Source organism: Urocitellus parryii, chromosome 2 (genome assembly GCF_045843805.1).
Source record: "Urocitellus parryii isolate mUroPar1 chromosome 2, mUroPar1.hap1, whole genome shotgun sequence".
In the NCBI taxonomy this organism is placed as follows: Eukaryota; Metazoa; Chordata; class Mammalia; order Rodentia; family Sciuridae; genus Urocitellus; species Urocitellus parryii.
Window position 1 is genome coordinate 43,778,919 of NC_135532.1, and position 15,078 is coordinate 43,793,996.

Sequence of the window (15,078 nt, forward strand, 5' to 3'; positions counted from 1 at the left end):
GTGCTAGGCACATAGTTACCTGTGTTTCTCTCATCATCATTATTATTCCATTACCATGATTGCATTATTATGACATTATAAATGTTACACAATTTTTATTTAGAACTAGAACATCCACATTCCATTGTAGACATAAAAGATGACAATTCTCATTTTAAGAATGGTTATGGAGAAAATGGTACACAAATTTAAGATAAAATAGATAAGTCACTTAAAATGGATGTTTAGAAAAAGAAAACAGGATTTTTTCTTCCTTTAAAACAAATGTTTTCCTGAAATGACAGTTTGCAAATTGCTGTGAAACACACTTTTTAATTTGGAAGTGCTAACATGCTAGCAGTATGTTTACTCTCAAATAAAAGAAGCTTCAGAAATAAAAGCTCATGTAAGGGCAAAACAAGCAAACTCTACTTAGAAATTTATATGTTTATCTATAGTTATCTATATTCTCCTAGAGTAGATAATCTATATGCTTTTGGTTGAATGTTTAGATGTACTTCTGATATATCTATGTATCTATCTATCTATCTATCTATGTATATATATATATATATATATATATATATATATATATATATATATATGTTTAATTGTGGGTGTATATCCAACAATGAAGTTTAAAACTCAAGAGTTCATATTTTAACCCAAACCCTCCTATCTCTGCTTATAGTACTGAAAAAAAAATCAGATTTATGGATGTGTGTACGCACAACACACAACACTGATTGTCTTGATGAGTTGCTGCTCTATAGACTAAAAAACAGAGAATTAAATTCAAATCCCATGTAAAGCATAATATTTACATTTAAAAATAATTTCTAACAGTGTACCTCCTTATTTGGTTATGTTTATCATCTCCTTGACATGCTTTCTTGTGTACTGGAAACTTTCAAAGGGACCAAAACCAAACCAATCAACAAAACAATCAACCTCAGGAGATACTAGCGGAAATGGGTAAACTCTATGTGGAAGGCTAGGTAATCAGCCAATGCTGATTCTACTACTAAGAACTGAAAACACATTTGTAAATCAGGAAGAAGAGCTAATTATGGTGGGCTAAAGCAAAGTAAAAAGAACCATCAAATAAAGCTTGGTCTAAAAATGCCAGGTTTGGGAAAAGTTTATTAAAGAAGACAAGTTAAGTTTGTCTCATCACATTGGCCTTTAAAAAGTGTGCAGAAACCTAGAGAAAGGTAACAACACTATACTACTTAGGAGAACAAAGGCAAGTAACAATATCTCTCTTTTGGAAATTTCATCAAAGAGCACTAAAATGATATTACTGCTCTAAACAGTCAGAGTATATTCTGATTTCAACTGAAAAAGAAGCTATATGACTATACAAATAATGGTTTAGTGTCATCTCTCTCTTGTGTAAAAATTTTCCTTCTGCTACAACATTTGCTTTATGTCTCTTTTTAGCTATATGTAGTAGGAGGCAAAATTATCTTTCTGTTCTCATCTTAAGCATAACTATGCCCATCTTGGTCTAGACTCAAAGTAATTTTTGCTCCCATTCAATAAGGACTATGGTTAAATTAAAGGAAAAGAAAATTAACAGGTTGCAATAAAAATCTGTCTATCAGGGAAAAAGGACAGTAATAGTAGTTGAGTCATTTTACCCTTCTTCCCTAGGAGATGAAATCTAAAGAGGATCCTCTCCAAACAACAAACAACCTGCAGAGCTAGGCAGAACCAGCCTCGGAGAACTGGTTTAGTCTAAAGGTCTAGTTGAACAAAACATTTAGCAAAAGGTGGAGAAAAGTCAAAGTCAAATATTAGATGGCATGGGGACAACTTTAAATCTTCAGAAGTCTATGTGATTACTGTCGACAGTGTGGTACTAAGAGCGAGAAAGGTAAGTATTAGTAAAGGTTGATGATCCTCTATCTGGATGCTTGGGACCAAAACTGTTTGGGGTTTAGAATTTTTTTCTTAGATTTTGGAATATTTGCAATTACATAATGAGATATCTTGGGGATGGAACCCAAATCTAAATATTATTCATGTATGTTTCAGGTATACCTTATAATATAGCTGTGGAATTTTCTATTTGTGGCATCATTTTGGCACTCAAAAAGTTTCAGATTTTGAAGTATTTTGGATTTTTGGATTAGAGACATCTAACCTGTACTATTTCTTTATTTTTTGGCTTGTTTTTGCAGAATTGAGAGACATTAAAAATACATTAAAGGGCTGAGGCTGCAGATCACTGGCAGAGCACTTACCCAGCATGAGTGAGGCACTGGGTTCCATCCTCAGCACCACATAAAAATAAACAAATAAAATAAAAGCATTCTTTCCATCTACAACTACAAAATTTTTTTAAAAGATTGCATGAAAAATGCAAAATGTTAGAATAGGAAGGGACCTTGCTAATGCTCTATAATGAGGACAACCAGAAAACACTTATTCAGGCTGGACTAGAACAGAGTCTTACTTCACATCTCTTTTCAGAGTTATCATCAATAGCTCTCCCACTCCATTCTCAAAAATATCCTGATTTAGATAGTTAATTATATGGTCCATAATACAAAGCTCTCATTTTACCAGGATGTAACTTCTCTAAATTCAAATGACCAAGATGGAACTGCAAGCTCTCTGAGGGCAGGACTCTTGTCTTTTTTAACTGTTTCTCTATTTCTGGCCCAGGTATGCAGGTTGACTGCTAGATTCCCAAGCTGTTCACTTTATCATGCTACCTTCTTTAAGTACAAGGCTGATAATTTAATAGAAATAGTGCTATGGAACCTATGAATTTCACTAATGGGCAATAAAACATCACTACTTTTGAACTGCTGAAGTCACTGTAGTTTACAGATGAGGAAAACAAGGCTTTGAATGATTATGCAAATTATAGTCAACCATTATCTCCACTCCAAAGGAAAAATACACTCATCCTCCACATCTGCTATAAGTTTATTTTTAGCTACATGCAGTAGGTGGACAAATAGTTGTTTCCAACCCCATCTTAAGGATGAGTATGACCATATTGCTTCCAGGCTCAGTATATTTTTGCATCCACTCATGTGTAAGTACTAGAATTGTAATTAACTTGCAAAGGCAAATATTAATATGCCATGGCAAGAAGTTTTCAGTTTAGAATTTAGGATGATCGTAAGTTAAACCATCAATCTGTCATCTGTAGAAACTGAAATTGCCAACAATTTTCTTATGATTGATCTACTATTTTAATATTTAAATAAATATTACCAATAACTTTTAATCATAAGGCTATTTTCCATGAAAATAACTCTAATTATATAAATTTATTAATATTAATAAAACTGGCCCATATCCAAATGAAAATGTAGTTTATAAAAAGGAAGTAATAAACATGGGTAGTAGTGGAAGTTTGCATATTGAACTTACTAATATAGGAGATAACTTATGCCTATTCAATTACTCACCTAGTTTCAAAATGTGCATACTGACTGCTAAACAATAGGTAAAATAGAATTGTACAGAAAAGTTTATGCTAAGTAACTGATACCCAATCATTCTTGAAAAAAAAAATCACAAACTAGTACAAACTAGTACACGGATAATTTTTAACATAATTCTATGTTGTGCTTTTACCACAAAAGGGAAATATTTGTTTCTCTTTAAGAAATTTCTGATACTTTAAAAATTTATTTTAATGGTGTTTATGTATATTATGACAAGTTTTTACAATGACTTCGAAGAACAAATAAATAAGGATGATGTATGCACTTAGAAAAAAATATATATTACTGAACTAATCACTAATTTGTATTTAACAAACTTTATATTGCCTCTATATGAGACAGTCAAATATTATTTTACTTTGATTAATTATTGTATCTTATGAATTTATGAAAAATGATCATATTTATGACAAAGTTGGCATTAGATGCATTATCCATAAACTATGCATATTTAAAATTATTTTCCAGAGGGCTGGGATTGTGGTTCAGTGGTAAAGTGCTTGCCTGGCATGTGTGAGGCACTGGGTTTGATTCTCAGCACCACATACAAATAAATAAATAAAATAAAGGTCCATCGACAACTAAAGAATATTTTTTAAAAATAAGATAAAATTATTTTCCAGTGAACCTGCACTGGCTGAGTTACTTCTAACAAACTCTACCAACCATCATTCTGGTAAACAACATATTTGCAAGAATCTTAACTAAGGTTAAGTATAGCCTTGATTACTAAATAAAAAGGAAGGCAACTGGCCCACACGAAATAAACTTGCTTGTTCTCACTGCCTATCTCTTTCAACTATGAAGCTGAAATTTTAAAAAAATAAATAAATAACAGAGTTAATGTGATTATAAATTCAGAAAACTACCATAAGCTATATGGTGATATAAATAAGAACATCATAACAAAATATACATTAGAATGTAGTTTTCATGTTTGTACAGTTTTGCACTGGATTATGAAATAATGACACCCATTGTAATTCAACAAAAGAACAGACACTGTTAAAGAAACAAATATTTCCCTTTATTTGATTGTATTACATCTACTCATGGGATATTTATAATTGAAATTCTCAATTTACAAGTCTATAAATAATGCTATTCAACTGAAAACCAGCCAGTAAATAGCAACATATATTTGCAAAGCTTATTCATGGAAAGTGATTTCCACACCAACTCAGTAGATTAGAAATTATTAGTATTTCAGAATCAGAAGAGTAATGCTCAAGAACATTTTATCAACAGTGAGTTTGCCTTACTCCTTTGCCAGCTGCACATTGGTAGGTTTTGCTCCAATAGGTATCCCATATTTGTGTAAAGTGTTAATCAAAATCTCCTTCATGTCCTTGTTGTAGGAATCAAAGTCAAACACATTCCGAACCACACTGGAAAGACCTTCAGTGGGGAATTTCTGTATTAAAAAAATAAAATAAAATCCTTATTATGTATGTGATAAAGTATACAACATTATAAAGATTTATTAAACTGATAGAACAAAATGCACAAATGAACTTTAGCAGAAATTTACTAGCCTGTTAGATACAGAGATAGTTGGAAAACATACATTTTTATCCTTTAATGTTTGCTTCTTTTTAAATAAATACTAGAATTTCAGGAGTAACTGTTCCCACTCTTAAACATCAGGGAGAACTCAGAACCAGGTGTTCAGTGATTATACCTGCTTTCAGACCCCCCCTCCTTAAAAGGAGTTCCAGATGACCAATTTTAAAATATTAGTTAAGGCAGTGTTAATATGAACACAAAAGTATTTAGAAAAATTAGTCTATTAATAAATGAAAAAATAAAGGAACAAGAAAATAAGGGAAGAACATAAAAAGTACAGTGAATAGAAAAATAGGGAACAGTACAGGGAAAGAAAACAAGTACCACTACAGCTAAATGTACACTGGTGGTTCCTCTGGGTTCTGTAATGGCTCTGTTTGTGTTTTGATTTTCTTTAGGTTCTGGGATCTAAACTGACTGAATTGGACTTATGATTTTATAGGTAGAATAACGTTTTCTATTTTTCTTTTTGTTCTTCCCAAATATATTCTTTTAATTCACAGATAACTTTACATATTTATGGGATAGAATGTAATGTTTCTATAGATATGTGTGTGTGTGTGTCTGTGTATATATACACACGCACATATATATATGTTATGAAATGAGTAAATCAAACAAATTAACATTTCTCCCCATTGTCTCACTGCCTCACTCTTACTTCACCTTCCTCCTCTGAACCCTCTTCCACAAATTTCCTAGTTGCTTGGTGATGACCATGGTATAGAACTTTGCCAAAGCCAATTCAAAGGCCTAATAGATAATGTTCATTTGTCTTCTACATTCACAACTTAGACTGTAGACACTTTGTATTATGTAATTGGATTATTTATAGAAATTGAAAGGCTTATTATACATTATGTAGTCTGAATAAAAAGAGATTAGTGGCTTCTTCTAAACCTCTATTTCCAGGTGCGAGCCATACCTGTAAGTGTTTGACGATGTTTACTACTTCCCTGGTGGAATAAGGATAGCTAATAATGCCCTGGTCAGCCAAATTCCTCAGCTCCCCAAAGGCAGCCACAAGCTTCTGAAGGATGGCCTCAGGCACATTTGGTCCATACTGTTTGAGCATCTCAAGTTCTGAGTGGGGTTTGGGGTTGTCAACTGCATGGCAGCTAAAAATGTCACCTAAGGGAGAAAGAAGATTCACATTTATCATGTGACTAATCCATTATAATGTTACTGGAGAAAATGCAAAGCTGTTTGAAGAGCCATTGGTTGCTCATCAAAGTATAGAAAGCCCATCCAACAATAGGATTGTAGAGAGAAGCAAAGAAATGACTGAAGTGGAAGAAAACTGGGTGATGGTGGTTTATTTGGCATGAGTTTTTTCCCATTAAAAATTACATAATAGGGGCTGGGATTGTGGCTCAGCGACTGTGCGTGTGCCTCGAATGTGCGAGGCCCTGGGTTCAATCCTCAGCACCACATAAAAATAAATAAATAAAGGTATTGTGCCCAACTACAACTAACAAATAAATATTTTTTAAAATTTACATAATACTTGAATAAAATGCTTCCTGAGAGATACTGAAATACAAAGGTAAAGTTTCCTCAATATCTCTGCCAGTGTCACTCCCTCTCTCAAAGGCACTCAGCGCATTTATTTTTCCAGATCTGCTTTAGTATTTTAAAATAAATGCATACATGCAAACAAATACAATTCTAGTGATTTGTTCCTTTTCCATTAATAGGAGTGTATTTTTCACGTGGTTCTGAGACTGCCTTTTTAATTTTAACAAATGTTGAAGATCTTCAGAAATTATATATATTCATCTTATGTGAATGCTTTTTTAAATGTATTCTAAAGAATGGAAAATTAGTATCATTATGACCCTAACAAGTTATAAAGTGTGCAGATTGCTAGAATATACCTTAGAGGAGAGTTTTAGAAAAGAAAACTGCAGAGATGTTGTCTAAATTAAAACCAAGAAATGGAATTCTAAATGCAAAATATTTAATCTGTTACTTATACAAGAAGGAATGAATTAGAGACATACACTTTATTCTGAAAAGAAGGATGAATTGTTCATGCTGAGTCATAAAATTCCCTGATCCATAATCTAAAAGAACAGGTATAAAGAAAATTAAAATAAATAAATTTAAATCATTTAAGGGGTTCATTTTAGAAAAAGAAGATACCTAGTCAGATAGCAGTAAGATCTTGCTCTGATTTAGAAACCATCTGAATAAAGTTATTGTGTGTGAGGGTAGGGCTATGTGCATATGTGTGTGTGTGTGTGTGTCTGTGTGTGTGTGTATTTAAAAGTAACTCAATTAAAATGAAAGCCATGATAACTTCTACTTTTATCACAAAGTTTTCAAATATAAAATGTAAAACAGTTTTTACTGAAAATGAAATTTAACACTGATTTTAAAAAGTCAATTGTCTCCATATTTATTCATTCATCAAATAATTATTAAACATCTTCTATGTGCCAAGTACAACTCTAGGTACTTTATATGTATTTACGTATTTAGGTATTTCATATGTATCAAAATTCCCTATACTAGTGAAGTTTATATTCAAGCAAAGGGAGATGAATGATAACTATTAGAAAGTATAAGTTTCAAAGAAAAAGAAAGGCATAGTATAGGACAATAGAAGTAGTTATGGTGGTGAAAATCAACCAGGTAGAACTCATTGAGAAGGTAGCATCTAAGAAAATGTAGACACCTGGGGGAAGAGCATCACACACAGTGAGTACAGCTAATAAAAGACCCTAAAGCAAAAATATCTAGCATGTGAAAAGAAGAGGAAGGAGAACAGAATGGCTGGAACAGAATGAGTGACAGGGAGAGCAGTTCATAACAGGATAAGGCAGGAGGTCAGAAAGACAAGACGTGGGAGACATATCTCACAGGACATTATAAACTGTTATAAAGACTACTTATAGTCAAAGTAAAGTGGAAAGCCAGGGAGGAATTTTAACAAAAGAATGGACTGTTGTGTCGAGAAAAGACTACAGAAGGGTATTGGGATCTATAGCATTGTAGCATATCTTATTAGCAAAGATGCTGACTCCATTGACTATATTTTTAAGAATGTTTGTAAAGCAAATATCTTTCCCTCTGGAACAACATAAGGCATATTTATTGTCCATGATAAAACATTTGGATTACCTAACATTAAGCTTCCCCCCCACCCCACCCCTGCTGCAAAGCATCTCATGCAAAAGCAGGAATCATTTGATCCTCTTTGTGCTATCTTGTGGGACCTAGGCCTTGAGGAACTAGTGCAAATGCCAATCTGCTTTTGCTGAGTAATAATCCTTCCTTTTCCTCTGACCCAGGAGTCCAGTATCTTCTGCCATAAAATGGTGGCAAGCTAATTTGTTAGGTTAAAGGCAGGTAGGGTAAAATCTTAGATCCTTCACAGTTCAAGACAAAAGATAACAGTGGAAACAGGGAGATCCACTAGAGAACTATTTCTCATAATTCAGATGAGAGGCTGTGGTGGCTCAGATCAAAATGGTGACCGATAGAAGTGATGAGTGTAATATAATTATAATATGATACAGCTGTAATGTAATATAGTTAATATAACATAATTCTGCATATATTTTGAGGATAGAGCCAATAAGATTTCCTGATAGATGGTAAGAAATCAAGAGGAAAGAGAAAAGTCAAGAAATATTTTTGGGCCAAAGAAAATGGAGTTATCGTTTGAAATGAAAAAAGAGACTATAGATCAAGAAAAGTAAATTCATTATGGATATGTTAGATCCAAGATATGGGAACTATTGAATAGACAGTTGGATATCAGTGTATAGTTTGGGAGACAGGTCTAAACTGGAAATTAACAATTTGGCAACAACAAGAGTATAAATGGTGTTTTAAAACATAACATGTTCTGATTTTACCAAGGAATGAGCACAGCTAGGTAAAAGAGGACTAGCAGCATTATACCAAGCATGCAACAAGGAGGCTGAGAAGGAATAGTCATTAATGTAGAAAGAAATCAAAAAAGCAGCTGGAGGAGAATTAGAAGTCAAATACAAGAAAGTGCATTAAGGAAAAGAGGGTGACCAACTGTGTCAATTCTATTCAGTACTGCTAACAGATTAAAAAAGATGAGCACTGCAAACTGATCACCAAATTTAACAGTGGAAAAGTCCCTGATAACCTAGACAAGAATGTTTCTGTGGAGAGATGGGAACAAAAATCTTATAAGAATGAACTTAAGAGATACTGGTGAAGGAGAAATGCAGCTATCAAGTATAGATAATTCTCTGAGTGTGAAAAACTGCTGTGAGGAGTGTAGCTAAAAAGGATAGTAGAAGAATCCAATAGCAGCTAGCAAAAAAAGAGGATTAGAGGGTCTTTTTTAAGATTGAAGATATCTTAAAAGGAAACAAAGTTGATTGCTGATGGGAACAATTGAACAAAGAAGAAAACTGCTGATATGGGAGAGGAAAGGCAGAATTTTTCAAGCTCTATCCTTAAGAAAGTGGAATTGTGTACTCATCTGGAGGGACTGGCTCTTGATGAAAGTGTGAATGGTTTACCTGGAAATGGTGGGAAACCACAACACTATGGATGGAATGTTCAGGGGACACAAGTCTATGGATGTGAACTTCTATTGTTTTTATTTTTTTCTCAGTACGGTAGGAAGCTAGGAAAAAATAATAGGCCTATGGAAAGTGAGTCAAGAAACTGAATCCTGGTTAGGTATGGGTCATCCATACCTAACTGGTGGTATGGACTGGTGGGAAAGTGAAGAAGACCTCTCCTTCTATGTTTCAATTTCTCACAAGTGATTGCAGAAGTATTGTACAATTTTAAAACAAACAAGAAAATTCACCCAGCAGGGTTAGAGCTGTGAGGGGAGAGAAGATCTGAATTACTTACCTAAGAGAACATGAAAGTAAAAGAACTAGGAAGGCACAGTGTGATTGCAATAAGGGACACCTGAGGTCCCTAGTCAAGAAAAGTGAGGTTACTTTTTCTAACCATATTCAGCTCCATGTGTGTATGTTTTCTAATTGTTATGAAGGGTTGCTGGATTTGGGGTACTTACTTAGAAGTAGTAACAGGAAATACTGGAGGTTTTGCAGTGATGAAATAAAAACCCAAGGAAAAGTTATAAATAGAATTATAAAATTAAGATTATAGCAGAGTTTCAGTAATTAAAACTAGGATATGTCCATGGAAGTGAGTGGCTGAGGTATAATATGGAATAAAATCACTTGAATAAAAACATCCAAGAAGCCCTGAAACCAGAGAGTTGGAAAATCCACATGCACTATACTTCGAACACTCCCAGAGCAGTTAAGAGTTAGAGTGACAGTGAACAAAGAACAAAAAATCATGGAGAAAGGACAAGGAGGTAGACGACAGCAACAAGGGGTTGTAATAATATAATCTTGACGACACAAGATGTAAAGCTAGGAACTTTTAAGGAAGAAACAAAGAGAATAACCCATAAATAGCAACAAGAAGCAAAGACTCTTTATTTCCTCTACACCCAGTATGAGAGAAATACACACACACACACACACACACACACACGCACACACACACTCCTTGAAAGGACTTCAGTGGAAGAAGTGACTGCAGGGAGGGCTGGAATTTCATCTGAGCCACAGCAGATTTCAGGATTCAGAGGAGGATGAAAGACAAAGACAGAATAGGGAATTAATGTTCTTATAGACATTAAAATTGTGTGTGACCCATGAAGAAACTACATAAAAAAAACTCAAACCTTTCACACTAGAAACAATTACAAGTTTACTTTAGTGTTTTCACGTTGCTACATTGTAAGAGTATCAGTAATGCACGAATGGGTAATGGCTTTTACAGAAATATCTATATATGGTTAAAAAAATACAAAAATAGTAAATGAACAAATTACATGTCCATTTCTGAATTTCAAGACAAACAACCCTCCCTTCTTGCCAGTTTTCTGTGTTAGGAGAAATTCTACACAAGTAAGACATATATGTGTATATACATCCCTTCTACCCTGAAAAGAACCTCAAAGAGTAAATAGAGTACCACTTTCATGACTTATTGTATTTGATTTGTTTCTTTTCTTGCTATTACAAACATGCTGTATTGTCTATACTTGTACTTAAATCAGGTCAATTCCTTAATGTGGAATTACTAGGCCAAAGATCCTATGAGTATTAGAGTCCAGAAATATATATTTGCCACAGAAAAGAAAAGTTCCTCAAGGTTATGATGATTAAGTTTATTCCAGGGCCTCTAATCAGTGTGAATGTGTTTCCTCAGAGTTGTTTTAGCCCTTTTCATAGTTAGGGAAATGTAACAAAAACAGACACTAAAAACATTTCTTATTTCATTCCAAAAAGACCTGAATGACATATAGTTTAACATAATTAAGAAAAAAAGGCTCTGGAATCAGATTGACTTAGATATGAAGCCCACCTCTATCAGTCATTACTTAATTGACTAGAGAAGAATAATCTCTTTGAATATAAGATACACAGGGCAGTTATTGTGGTACAGCATAGAGTAACCGTGACAGCCATTCTGGCACTGTCATTAACATTGTTATTATTAATATTATTGTTAATGTGATTGTTATTATCAGCATTACTGTTTTTACCTAAGGTGCCAAAGAAATCATTGCCTAAGAAAGGAAATCCAGGTCTGTTGGCTAGAACAATCATCCTAAAGTCAGGATGAATCACTATAACATTTTCTCGTCCATCCACGTTGGCCGAATCTGAAAAACAAAATTTCCATTTATTCTTTATTGATATTTAATAATTTTTAAGAATGTCAAGTTATTGACTTTAACACAAGTAGTCATAGTGACAACTGAATTGCAGGAAAAACTTGCTTGAAAAAGTTTGCTCAAGAACAGAATATTGATAAATATACTAAACTCTACAAGAACTTGCATATTTATGTAAATGTGCAACATATATCAAAAAGCAAATCTATCCATACACTGTCTTACAATACTGGCTTGAGATATCATTATTCTTGAAACAAATAAAAAAATAAAAATTTATAATGAGCTACAAGGAATACCCAAGGCTAAAATCCACACAATCTTTACTTTTTATCAGCTGCATCCCTTTGCACAAAGCCTTAGAGTATGCAGCTTAAGATATCATTCTTGTTTAGGTCACATGCCCTAAAACATAACTAGATAAAATAGAGGTCTCAAAAACTGCCAATTCATTAGTAAAAAGCTGACTTGTGGGGCTGGAGTTGTGGCTCAGTGATAGAGCTCCCGTTTTGCATGTGTGAGGCACTGGGTTCAACTGACCCTCAGCACCACATAAAGATAAATAATTAAAATAAAGGTACTGCATCCATTTACAACTAAAAAAAATTTAAAAACCCAGCTGACTTGTTTCCAATTAGGGAATTGTTTTATGCACGTGTTTATGGCATTAAAGGAACTAAATATTACAATCTCCTGGTTGGTGCACATTCCAGATAATGTCTGAGCTGCTAGTAAGAGCTTTATTATGGTTATTTTAAGAAGAACCACTTACCATCTAGGTTTATGTAAACCCTAGCCTTAGGCTGCCCACCTTTAAAACACGATGGTTATGACACACCTGGAGTTTTGAGATGAGTCTGTAAGAACCTATACTTACAATCATTTATGATACCAAACAATAATCTTTCAATGTGTCATATATGCATGTGCTAATACAACCTATAGTTTTTTAACATTTATCCCGATTAATTTTAGTAAAGAAAACCAGAGGAGTATGGAGCCATAGGCAAAGTTTAATTATTCAATTAAAAGAAATATGATAATAAAAATGGAGAATGTTTTTTAAAAGCAAGGAAAATGAAAAAAGACAGGACTGGAATTGATGGTTTATGAAGCTCCATTAAAAGAGCTTCAGGTGCCTTTATTTAAAATATCACCTACACGGCTGGTGGTGTACCTTAGCGAAAAAACCCATGCTTAACATAAGGCTCTGAGTCTAGTGCCCAGCACCAAAAAAGCAAAACAAACAAAATATAACAAAATAACAACAATAACAAATTCTAGTCATGAACAATCATGCTTGAGTTTGGAAATTATTTTGCCTATCTACTTGTCGGTTATCTTTCAAAAACATATCAGAAAATGTAGAGGGTTGCCAGGAAATAATCACTCTTTAACTATGATTTTGTTTTAGAAAATCTTTCTTCCTATTTTAGTGTCCTTGAGATACCTCTAAAAAGAGCCGGCAGAATTCCAATCCTGAGAGTCTGAAAAGATGTTAAGAGAGAATATTCAGACTAACACAAATTCTTATTTTTTTTCATGAAACTCAGTGTAAAATTAAAATAATAGAATGCTATTATTAGTCTGAACTGAGGTTCAATATGGCAACCTTACAATGGTAATGTCCAGGAGGAACACTTCTATGATGGTCATCTTGTATTTTTTGAATGGGGTCTTCTTTACACTATCTTCAAATACTGCAGACTTTAGTTATCCTAATTTGTTTGGTTACTAGGCTATTGGATATGTATTTTCAATGGCTAGTCTTTTCAGGAGGCAAAAATTTAAAATTAAAAGCTAGAAAATATTCTCACATTGTGTTAAACAAACTTAATATTCTCTGTAGGTTAAATAAACTGATAAGATTTATCCTTCTTCATTTTTTCCTAACAATAACAAAAAGGGTATGTGAGTAGGAACAAGAAGAAGACAATCCAAAATAGAGGAGAACTACTTCCTGCTAAAGAAGAGTGTGTATCTAATGTGTATGTATGTGTGTGTGTGTGTGTGTATATATATATATATATATATATATATATATATATATATATATATATATATAAATACACAAATACATAATAAGTATTTTATGTGTGTGTATATGTACATGTATAAGTCTAGCAAATTTTCTAATTATATTGAGCTAATAATAAAATAAGTCTTAAAATTCCAGATATTAAAGAAAATAAATAACACAAATAATGGAGAAATGAATTGATAAAGTATATATTAGTATTCTCAGGGTAGAAAAATATGACACTGATTTGTCCTAATATTACCACAGAAATTTTTAAAAATGCCTTCCTGGCTATAAAAAATAAAACTGGGGACTCAGAATAAGCTCAGTGGTAGAATATGTGCTTAGCATGCAATAGGCCTTGGGTTCAATCCCCAGCACCTTCTCCCACAAAAAAGTAAAACTTATAAAGCTAGACTTAAATGTTATTTTTTATAAATAATTATCAACATGGACAATTTAATTTATATTGAAATTATGCCTACTGCTTGAGTCCATACCAGAGATATAAAAATTACAGATATAACAGTAAACATTGCAGTTTTAATACTCACTTGCTACAATTCGTCTTCCATCTGCTAGAATCATTTCTCCATTTTCTACTAGAGTTTTCAAAATACAAGCGACATTTGTTGGGGCTTTGTCTGCTTCATCTATAACCAGAACATGACCCATCTTTATTGCTTTAACCAGAAAACTTATCATAAACAAACACAAATAATAAAAGTAAGCATTATTAAAGCTTCATCACGTAGTGCTTTGGATTTATAATAGCTAGTATTAAGTTATGGCTACACACTACCATATATACTCAAAATCTGCAGCACAGCTAAAAACGAAATTTATGTATCTCCACAAGAATCTTCACATAGTCACTATTTTACTGATTTCACAGGAATCCTTTCACTTACCTTCAGTTTAGAATTATTCCTATGATAATGATATCAAATAATATTTCATACCTAGAATAGGGGAGATGTACAACAAGTATAATAAATAGAGAAATCAAAGTGCCATGGAATTTAAGAGGAGTTGAGACACCATAAGCAATTGTATCAAAATATTGCATTTGTTCTAGCTCTTTAAAAAAGTGTAATATTTTAATATTGTAATAAATCAGAATGCATGGCGCTGGAGATGTGGTATTCAAAACAAAAAAGCAAACCAATGGTCAAACTCCTGGAGCATATTTATTGAAGAGTGAATATGAGTAGTTTATATTAACTGAAATAGAAGTCAGATCTAAGAAAAGAAAAAAAAGGCACTAGAAGAGTAGATTGGGTTTCTACTACTAAGGAATTTGTTTGCCAGACCAATAAATACATACTTTCCCTCAT

General features: G+C 33.1%; 1 protein-coding gene across 1 annotated transcript in view; it reads right to left on the reverse strand.

The window, feature by feature from the left end:
- Positions 1–4,510: 4,510 nt before the first annotated feature.
- Positions 4,511–15,078, reverse strand: part of LOC144253356 (von Willebrand factor A domain-containing protein 8-like) — a 243,155-nt gene continuing 232,587 nt past the window's right edge. Inside the window, exons 23-26 of the mRNA XM_077795473.1 lie at positions 14,296–14,424; positions 11,590–11,709; positions 5,941–6,146; positions 4,511–4,863 (exon numbers count right to left, since the gene is read on the reverse strand). Coding sequence (XP_077651599.1) covers positions 4,708–4,863; positions 5,941–6,146; positions 11,590–11,709; positions 14,296–14,424 — 611 coding nt within the window. The 3' untranslated portion in view covers positions 4,511–4,707. The remainder of the gene's footprint in view (positions 4,864–5,940; positions 6,147–11,589; positions 11,710–14,295; positions 14,425–15,078) is intronic.